Genomic DNA, 10,018 nt, shown 5'->3' with positions numbered 1-10,018 from the left:
ATGGCTCAGTTTACTTTCTTCCTTTTCATGCTATTCTCTCTTTCTTTCAGCACCCTTTTTAGCCAAGCTTACAGTTCACTTTCGGACACAAAACCATTAGTTTTACCAATACACCAAGATGCTGCTACTACACTTTTAGTAGCCAACATCTTAGTAAGAACACCCCTAAAATCCGTGGGCTTCGTAGTGGACCTAAACACCCGCCATGTTTGGGCTAATTGCGAAACCAACTACGATTCATCCACCTTTAGTCAGCCCAAATGTGATTCGGTCCAATGCAAAATAGCCGGTACAAGCTATTGCTTTACTAGTTGCCAAGGGGCTAGACCGTTTTGTCACACTAATACATGTGGGTACTTGTTAGAAAATCCGGTGTCTCACCAAAGTACAATTGGTGAGCTAGCCCAAGATGTCATTGCTTTTAGTTCAACTGATGGGAAAAAACCCGGCCCATTGGTTCGTATACCCGATTACCTCTTCACTTGTGCCCCATCCGATTTAGTTGAATCGCGGTTACCCAAAGGGGTCCAAGGTGTAGCCGGGCTAGCCTATGCTCCGATTGCCTTACAAAATGTGCTTGCATCTAAACTTGGGCTTAAGCGCATTTTTACTATGTGCATCCCATCTAGCACTTCTGCTGATGGGGTCCTTATATTTGGGTCCGATGGGCCTTATAGTTTTCTTCCAGGTATCGATGTATCTAAGACTCTCAAATACACACCATTAACCATAAGCCCATTCGACGAATACTATGTAAATGTCAAGTCCATTAAAATTAACAAAAAGCCCATACCCGGCCTAAACACCACTTTGCTATCGGTAAAGGATACGGGTTCGGGTGGGGGAACCACATTTAACACCTTGTTACCTTACACCATCCTAGAAGGATCCACTTTCAAGGCTGTTATTCCCTCCTTGGGGCACTTGGCCCACTCCACCATGGGCTACTCCCCCATGTCCGTACCCCTCCACTCCATGGGCCAGACCTCCAGCAGGGCCCAAACCTCAGCAAAATGGAATTCTCGGCCCTAGACCCCAGCAACAAGCCTACAGCACTCAAGCTCCTTCGACAGTAGGCTATGCTCCAACTGATATCGAGGCCGCAATGCACACTCTCTCCCTCACTCCTCCTGATGAAAATTGGTACATGGATACCGATGCTACCTCTCATATCACATCTCATCAAGGTACTCTCTCGTCCTATTTTAATTTGAGCACTCATAATATTATTGTTGGTAATGGCAATGAAATTCCAATTCGTGGTTATGGTCAAAAATCCCTACCTCCCTTCACCTTAAAAAATGTTCTACATGCCCCTAACCTTGTCAAAAATCTGATTTCTGTCCGAAAATTTACTAATGACAATTCCGTTTCCATCGAATTTGATCTGTGTGGTTTTTTTGTGAAGGACCTTCGGACGGGAACCATTCTTATGAGATGTGAGAGCTCCGGCGAGCTTTACCCTTTCACCAATGCCGTGCATCACGCCTCTACTCCATCCACTTTTGCTGCCTTTTCCTCTAACTTGTGGCATGACAGATTGGGCCACCCCGGGACCAATATTTTAAAGACTCTCAAGCAACAAGATTTTATTAGTTGTAATAGAATTTTGGATGATAGTGTGTGTTCTTCCTGTGTTTTTGGCAAGCATGTAAAACTTCCTTTTTATCCCTCTACTACTTGCACCACTATGCCTTTTGATATTATACACAGTGATATTTGGACATCTCCAAAATTGAGTAGTGTGGGTCATCATTATTATGTTTTATTTGTGGATGATTTCACCAATTTTTTGTGGACCTTTCCTATCTCTAAAAAATCTCTAAGTCTACTCCATATTTCTTGAATTGCATGCTCTTGCTAAAACTCAATTTGAACGTGATGGTAAGTGCTTTCAATGTGATAATGGTGGTGAGTACGATAATGACCCTTTTCGACATTTTTGTGCTTCTAATGGAATGGTCTTCCGTTTCTCATGCCCTCACACTTCCCCCCAAAATGGCAAAGCCGAGAGAAAAATCCGCACCATCAACAATATCATGCGCACTCTACTTGCCCACTCCTCTATGCCACCCTCTTTTTGGCACCATGCACTCCAAGTGACGACTTATCTCCACAATATCTTACCCACCAAACTCCTTTCTTATGACTCACCTACAAAAATCCTATATCATCGTGACCCATCTTACTCACACTTGCGGGTTTTCGGGTGCCTTTTCTATCCTCTCCTTCCCTCCACCTCCATAAATAAGCTTCAATCTCGCTCCACACCATGTGTGTTCCTTGGGTATCCCTCTAACCATCGAGGCTACAAATGCTATGACATTTCCACTCGAAAAATTATCATCTCCCGACATGTGATTTTTGATGAATCACAATTTCCCTTCGCAAAAATTCACTCACCAAAACCCACTGACTATGATTTCTTATCTGATGGACTTTCCCCCATCCTCACTCATCATCTCTACACTCAGTCCAATCCAACTCCTGCAGCCCAAGTCAGAAGCCCAGCAGATCAGGCCCAGCCTAATCTTTCTCACGGCTCCCCTCAACCTCACACAGTTCTGGGCTCACCTCAGCCCACCCCGGTTTTTGGCTCTCCTCAACGCCCCCCTTAGCCCAATAACCTCCTATCCCCCTAGCCCAATAACCTCCTCACCACCTCTTCTGATGCTCTTCCGGTTTCTATTATGTCAAAATTGTGCTCCGAGTTTGCCATGACTGATCTCGGCCCACTAAGCTCTTTTCTTGGGATTTTGGTTACTAGGCATGCTGATGGTTTATTTCTATCTAAAAACTCATATGCGACCGAAATAATTGCTCGTGCCAACATGTCCTCATGTAAGCCATCCGCCACTCCCGTAGACACCAAAGCCAAACTAAGATCCACTTCCGGCCCTCCCGTCGATGATCCAACTTTGTACCGAAGTCTAGCCGGGGCACTCCAATACTTGACCTTCACTAGGCCTGATATCAGCTACGCCGTGCAACAAATTTGTCTATATATGCATGACCCTCGCAAAGAGCACATGGCTGCCCTTCGTCGCATATTGCGGTACCTTCAGGGGACCTTGAAACTCGGCCTTCATCTTTATTCATCTCCCACCAGTAGCCTCATCTCTTACTCGGATGCCGACTGGGGTGGCTGCCCTAACACCCGTCGCTCAACGTCAGGCTACTGCGTCTTCCTTGGCGACAATCTGATTTCGTGGTCCGCCAAACGACAACCAACTGTATCCAAATCCAGCGCTGAAGCTGAATACCGTGGCGTGGCCAACGTCGTTGCCGAATCTTGTTGGTTGCGTAATTTGCTTTTGGAGCTCCATTGTCCTATTACAAAAGCTACTGTTGTGTACTATGATAATGTCAGCGCCGTGTACCTCTCCGGCAACCCTGTCCAACACCAACGGACTAAGCACATCGAAATGGACATAAACTTTGTCCGAGAAAAGGTCGCGCTTGGCCAAGTCCGTGTTCTCCACGTCCCTTCTCGTTACCAAATTGCACGATATATTCACAAAGGGCCTTCCTCAACTTCTCTTTGATGACTTCCGCAATAGTCTAAGCGTTCATGAACCTCCCGCTTCGACTATGGGGGTGTATTAGATTATGTATAGTTTATTATTGCATTTATTATGTTCACTAGATTAGTTGTACCTAATCATAGTTAATGGTGTGTATTCTTGTATTTATACACGGTTATAATAATGAGTACTCAAGGGGTTATTTCCTATACTTTTGTTTTTGAACACGCGTGTTTACATGTAATATTAGGAAAAACTGATGGTGCGGTCAAAATCAATATAAATGCTCATGTCTTGGAAGGTCGGTGTATGGGTCTGGGGATTGCTATTCGTGATGCTGAGGGTCGACTACGTCTCCTTGCTGCTGTGAATGAAGAGGGTGGTAATACTGTGGGCTGCTGATATTGCTGAGGCTGCGGAATATTTGAAGAGAATTTAGGGTGTTTAATGCAATTCTAAGAGTTGGTATGTGATCTTTTATAGAGGTCTTAACTCTTAAGTAGCCGCAACTCCATAAAGGCACAATATGCTAAAATAATCGACGTTATACTAACAACCAACGCATGCAACCAATTCGTGGTAAGATACTCATCATTTCGTTTACGAGTACTTGCAACACTTGAGTTTGCATCTGATCCTAATTAATGATGGTTAAAAAATAAAATAAAAGACTTTTTGTGAGGGATTACCTACGGAGTGATAAAACTGAAAATTTTGTGAGAAATTATCTAATACAAAATATGTTGTAAGAAATTATCTCTTAAAATGTAAAATGTTGTAAAATACTATCATCGACCGAATTTCTACCATTGACTTAATTTTATTACAACGTTGATCCACCTTAAAACACCTCTGAAACCACCATGAGGGTTGGTTTTCAAGGTGGTAAGGTTATTTTCGAAATGGTTAATTGAATGGTTCTTCTAAGTTGATGAGGCCATGAGGATAGATTAGTGCTTCAGGATGGTGGTTTTTGGGGTTATAGGTGGTAAATTTGGGGTAGAAAAGTGGTTTAGATGTGGTGCCTGGAGGCGATTTTAAGCAAGTTGTGTTAGTTATAGGAATGAAAGCGACGGTTTCGAGAGTGTTTTGAGGTTGCTCAACGGTGAAAATTCAGTATAGGTAGTATTTTAGAACGTTTTACCTTTAATTAGGTAGTTTTTTTTATATAAGATTTTACCTTTATTAGGTAGTTTACTACTCCCTCCGTTTCATCATGTTAGTCCCATATACTATTTTGGGCGTTTCAAAAAGATCTACTCATATTGAATATATTTCATTTATAACTTGATTTTTTTGAAATTAATTGATTGTAGATTGATGACATGACTCTTAATAAGGAAATTTTTACCTTTAATTATGCAATTGTGACTTGTGGTTTCCTAATAAAAAATCAAAAAAGTTAAATAGGGTAAACTAATTATGAATTATGTTGTACTTTAATGTTATTTTATGTGATTGATTCCATATGGGCCTAACATTATGAAACAGAGGGAGTACGATATTTTTTTTATTAGGTAGTTTCTCACAAAATCTGAGTTATATTAGATAGTTTTTGACAAAAAGTCCAAAAAAAATGTACAATATTGCCAGGAAATTATCATTCTAGGATTGCATAGGATAAATCAACTAAGAAATTAAGCTGCTAGTTGAAACTAATTTGAATTTGTAATTTACTCGCACTCCCTCATAATATTCCACTTTAAAATAATGAGTAAATTAGATTTATTTGAACTAGTTGAATTCTTGTCTTGTGGAGTTGTGGCCGCTCTTGGTACCATGTTATAACTAGTATCAACCCAACCAAAATTTTAAGTTGATGACCCGGTTAAAACCTATATTTATATTTCATACACTATTATACTGCATGCTATTTATTTAATCATTTTAATGCAACTATATACATCCGGATCCCTAGCTAATCTTGTGTTTATCCAAAAGAAAATTATATGATCATTACCATGCATCCAATGCAATAGATTGACTAATACCACCTCTAAAGTCTCAATTAATTAATTTAATGAAGAATACAAGACACTAATGAAGATTTGATAGACGAGCAGAAAATTAAACTACATATACATTTACATACCTTAGTTCGTACTTTACAAAATCACCCATTAATTCCTTTACCTACCAAATGGAGCCCAAGAATTTAAAACAAAAATAGTAAACTATATCTGAATGAAAATTACAACTACAGATCAGATTTACACTTGTGCTTTTTATACATTCACTGCTGTAGTTATCAGATCAGTTGTTGTAATGAAAATTTGTCATGTGGTCGAAATCGAGTTACGTACACTCAACACTCCTGTACAAGTAAACGTTTACCTGCCGACATCTAATTAAGAACGAAAAATCACTTTCATTTAACGCTTGGAAAATATTATATGGTGGAAAAATATAACCATGTATAATGTTGGGCGTTACAGAAGGAAGCATCTGGCTATATATGACACTGAACCGTGTATCATAAATCTTGCGTTAATTAATTAGGTTAGATTTTTACATCAATAAGGCATGCAAGAATAGAATTGAGAAACTGTTGATGATTGAACTAATGCATGTGTTGTCGTACCGTACGTGGTAGAGCTAGTTGGGCCTTGGGGGATTATGATGATTGGTAACATTATTACTAACTTAGGGTAACTATATTGAATCATCTTAACCCACTTCTCTGGACTCCGCCTTCCTCCTCTATCGTCCCTTTTCTTATGATTGCGTGGTTTTCTTTCTTTAATTTGCTATCCAAACAAAGTGTAATTTTAGTCGTTTGGGGAGATAAGATACCTATCCAGCTTAAATTTCTCACAACTCAATTTTTCAATGTAGTTTGATTTTTTATTATTATCATTTTTATTTTTTTTTTAAATATAAGAGTTGAATTTCAAATATGGTCCATTTAACCCAAAAACAAGCTAAATATGTGTATTCACTTCACTTTTCTAATCCAACAAAATCATACTCATATTTGCTCTCGAGGAGTAGGTGAAGTGCAAAATGTGCTAAACCGATCACACACGTTGCTGAAACTAGGTCCAAGTGCAAAATTTCCTGCACATGCTCTTTATTCTTAGCTATGTATTGAAGATGGTCCCTAATTCAATCATTTACAAAATTCAATAGGACCAATATTTGTCAATTGTCACTATATCTAGCTAAAACACCTTTCAACTAAATAAAATACTCCATAACAAGACCCAGTGCTAAGCCTAGGACGGCCCGAGGAGAAATTCTCGGTCTCTAACAATTAGAGCCGTGTCCAAATTTCAAACCAATGTAATGCATTAATGGCATACTGGGAGTTGATAATTATATTAATGTCAAGCTTTAGAATGCGGCCGTTAGTAGTTAATTACCTTATTTTGAGCTTTTGAAAAATCAAGTTAATAAGTTTGATTGAATCTCGTGTAAGGCAGGTGTACGTTAATTTTATTGTAAGACGATTAATTTAAGGGTAATTTTAACTATTTTTAATGATAACTTAACCCCTTAAAGGTTAACTTTTGATTTGTCGTTGGTTTGAATTTTATTTTAATATGTAATTACTTATTGATTCATGATTACATGTTATAAAGGCTTATGAAAATAGATGATCTTATAGGAAAAACCTACCAAATGCATTATGGAGTGCAGTAGAGAATAGATTATGATTTTACAACCATTCAATGAGTTCAAATGAGAATAGATTATCTTTTTCCATCCTAAAGACTAAGCTAGAGATATAACATGGTAGAGTTGGAAATGTTAGTAATAAATAAATACTCACAGTATTAATCGTATACTTGTATTTTAGTAGGGAGTATCATATAATACTTCATACATTATACAAATTAAAGTAGTTTCTTAATTATAATACACCCTATGAATCTATGACGTAAAATATATTGATTCAACAATTGTGTATTCGTTGGACTTGTATATACCATTTACATCACATTCGACATTTTGTAATTTATATGTATGAACTTATGTATCTGATTAACATGATTTATGAATTTGTATTTAAAAAATAGGCGGACGATAAATTATGGTGCACTTTACTAGCACACATGACATGCACACCATATATCATGTCCTATTATTAACGCATTATGGGAAACGCACGAAGCGACTTGGCCTTCTGTATATTAATGCCGTAAATATCATCCAAGTCCAAAACTTGCTGAAGGTCCTTAATGTCTTCGAGTTTCCAATCAAATGAACTAATTAAGTTACCCAACATCAATGAAATCATATGTATGGCCAAGTGCATCCCAGGGCAAATCTTCTTTCCGGCACCAAATGTAAACAATTGATTAAATTGGCTCGTTACATCATTCTCCAACCCTAAGAACCGCTCTGGAATAAACAAATCCGGATTAGACCAAGTTTGTGGGTCACGTCCAATAGACCATACATTAACTATAAGCATTGCACCCTGAGGGAGGTGAAAGTCATCAATTTCCACGTCTTTCACCACTTTGCGAGGGATCAATAATGGATTTGTTGGGTGAAGTCTTAGTGTTTCTTTTATTACTGCTTGTAAGTATGGAAGTTCGGAGATGTGAGAATCTAGGATGAGTTTTGTATTGAATTTTTCCAACACTCTATCTAGTTCTTTTTGCAACTTGTGTAAAAAGATAGGGTTTTGAAGTAACTTTGCCATTGCCCATTCCAATGTTTTTGAGGTTGAATCCATTGAGGGTCCAAGGTAATCCTAACATGTATGCAAGAATTTAAGCTTTAGTATATCAAATATACAATTAATTACTTCTCTTACATTGATAATATGCATGTGATATCAAATATATACAATTAACTACTTCTCATACATTGATAATATGCATGTGATATCAAAGGTTCTATCTATTCACAACATTTAATTTATAATAAAATAGAAATAACAATAGATTCAAAATTAGTTTCTAAAATGTGCCAGAGTCAAAGTAATGCAGTTATTGGAAAAGGGCATACAATCAAACTTATAATTTTAGTAATTAATTTCAAACTTGGACAATTTTCTAATTTTTTTTTTTCATATTGCTTTAATACTTAAAATCTTGTGTGAAAACCATGCAAATATTTAATATGCTACTCGTATCCTATGGGGCTCAAAAGGAGTAATATACTTACCAATAGCATATGGTTGAGATAATCACGGTTGATTTCGTCACTTTGTTCTTCCATAACATCTAACTTCACGTCCAACAAATCATTGTACAATTCTGAACCATGCACTTGATCTTTCCTAGACTTCAATCTCATATCTATAATTTCATCAAATAACTTAAACAATTTAACACAATAACTTGTTAACCGATTTCTTATGCGTTGTGGATCGATCATTTTAAGAAAGGGATAACAATCCACTATGTTAGGTCTCTCAATCTCTTTTATGATACAATCCATCAAATCCTTTACCTCTTTTATCCTCTCATCACTACGCAAATCATTGGAGAAAACCGTGCTAGATATCATGTCGAAAGATGTATCATTAACTGCTTGTCCAACATCGACTAAGATGTTGGCTTGGGAGCATCTTTTCACATAACATAGCAAGTCCTCCAACTTACGGTACCTATGAGTTTGCATTGATTCGATCACCTTGTTACTTAATAACCGCGTGTTGAATATTTTTCTAAGGACCTTCCACAAGGGTGAAGAGGCTGATGACGTGCCAATGGAGTACTTATCATGATCATGAGCTCGGAAAGCATCAAGGCTATATAGGGTGGAGAAAATATCATGGTTTTTTAGAAGGACTTTTTTGGCAAGCATGGAACCCGAAATGACAATGGTAGTAATGGAGCCGAGTTTAAGGCTCAAAATAGGGCCATGAGTCTTAGCAAGCTCGGAAAAGTACTTGTGAGGTTTTGTGGTGTAGGGTAACATGTTCAAGAGGTTTCCAAAGATAGGCAAAGGAGAAGGTCCGGGAGGTAAATTTGTATCATTTGATTTGGTTTTTAAAAATGAAAGAAATAAAAAGATTATAATTGGAAATAATGGTATAATCCAAGTAATATAGCTCAACAAATCCATAATGCTATATTGATGTATTGTTTAGATTGTGAGGGGGGATTTGTGAGGAGGGTTAATTAGGCTTGTATTTCATTTATCGATGTGTCATTGTGGAAGGGTATAATCTTTCTTATATAAAGGTATAAAGTATCAACAACTCGTACATACAAAGGCTGCCTTAATTCCCTTGAATAATGCGTTAGGTCGTCAACTAAAGGTTTTTTTTTTTTTTTTGTGACAGACTCGTTTTATTTATTAATCAAGCCGTTTTGATTTTTTAAAAAATAATTAAAATTATAGGTGTGAGATTTTAGCTTTATTTTATGCTTTATTTTATGTATCTAACAAAGTAAGAATAAACACCGTATACGTACTCCATCTCTTCTGCACGTTTATTATGCTACTCAAGATCACAATACTTGATACTTGTCAGAATTCAGATCATAGTATATTACTATAGTATAGGAGTACTGAAAACCATGTTAATAGAA

General features: G+C 37.4%; 3 protein-coding genes across 3 annotated transcripts; 2 read left to right on the top strand and 1 right to left on the bottom strand.

The window, feature by feature from the left end:
* LOC110722490 (basic 7S globulin 2-like) lies at positions 1–1,260 on the top strand. Its single transcript, XM_021901758.1, has one exon. The coding sequence runs from the start codon at positions 1–3 to the stop codon at positions 1,030–1,032; it is 1,032 nt and encodes a 343-aa protein (XP_021757450.1). The 3' UTR covers positions 1,033–1,260.
* A 1,430-nt stretch (positions 1,261–2,690) lies between these two features.
* Positions 2,691–3,545, top strand: LOC110722489 (uncharacterized mitochondrial protein AtMg00810-like). The gene has a single exon (XM_021901757.1). It carries the CDS (start codon positions 2,691–2,693, stop codon positions 3,543–3,545), a length of 855 nt encoding a protein of 284 aa, XP_021757449.1.
* A 4,066-nt stretch (positions 3,546–7,611) lies between these two features.
* Positions 7,612–10,018, bottom strand: LOC110722488 (geraniol 8-hydroxylase-like). The gene is made up of 2 exons (XM_021901756.1): positions 8,643–10,018; positions 7,612–8,226 (listed from the first exon to the last, which is right to left on the bottom strand). Exons 1-2 carry the CDS (start codon positions 9,546–9,548, stop codon positions 7,612–7,614), a joined length of 1,521 nt encoding a protein of 506 aa, XP_021757448.1. The 5' UTR covers positions 9,549–10,018.

The sequence above is a fragment of the Chenopodium quinoa genome, unplaced genomic scaffold (genome assembly GCF_001683475.1).
Source record: "Chenopodium quinoa cultivar QQ74 unplaced genomic scaffold, ASM168347v1, whole genome shotgun sequence".
Taxonomy (NCBI): Eukaryota; Viridiplantae; Streptophyta; class Magnoliopsida; order Caryophyllales; family Amaranthaceae; genus Chenopodium; species Chenopodium quinoa.
The sequence above is the reverse complement of the archived record's forward strand: the minus strand, read 5'-3'. Positions and strand labels throughout refer to the sequence as shown.

Excerpts from the sequence above, each read along its gene's own strand:
- LOC110722490 (XM_021901758.1), top strand. The coding sequence starts at position 1 with ATGGCTCAGTTTACTTTCTTCCTTTTCATGCTATTCTCTCTTTCTTTC.
- LOC110722489 (XM_021901757.1), top strand. The coding sequence starts at position 2,691 with ATGTCAAAATTGTGCTCCGAGTTTGCCATGACTGATCTCGGCCCACTA.
- LOC110722488 (XM_021901756.1), bottom strand. The coding sequence starts at position 9,548 with ATGGATTTGTTGAGCTATATTACTTGGATTATACCATTATTTCCAATT. Across the intron at positions 8,227-8,642 it reads ATCTCAACCATATGCTATTG|GATTACCTTGGACCCTCAAT; the intron begins GTAAGTATATTA and ends CATACATGTTAG.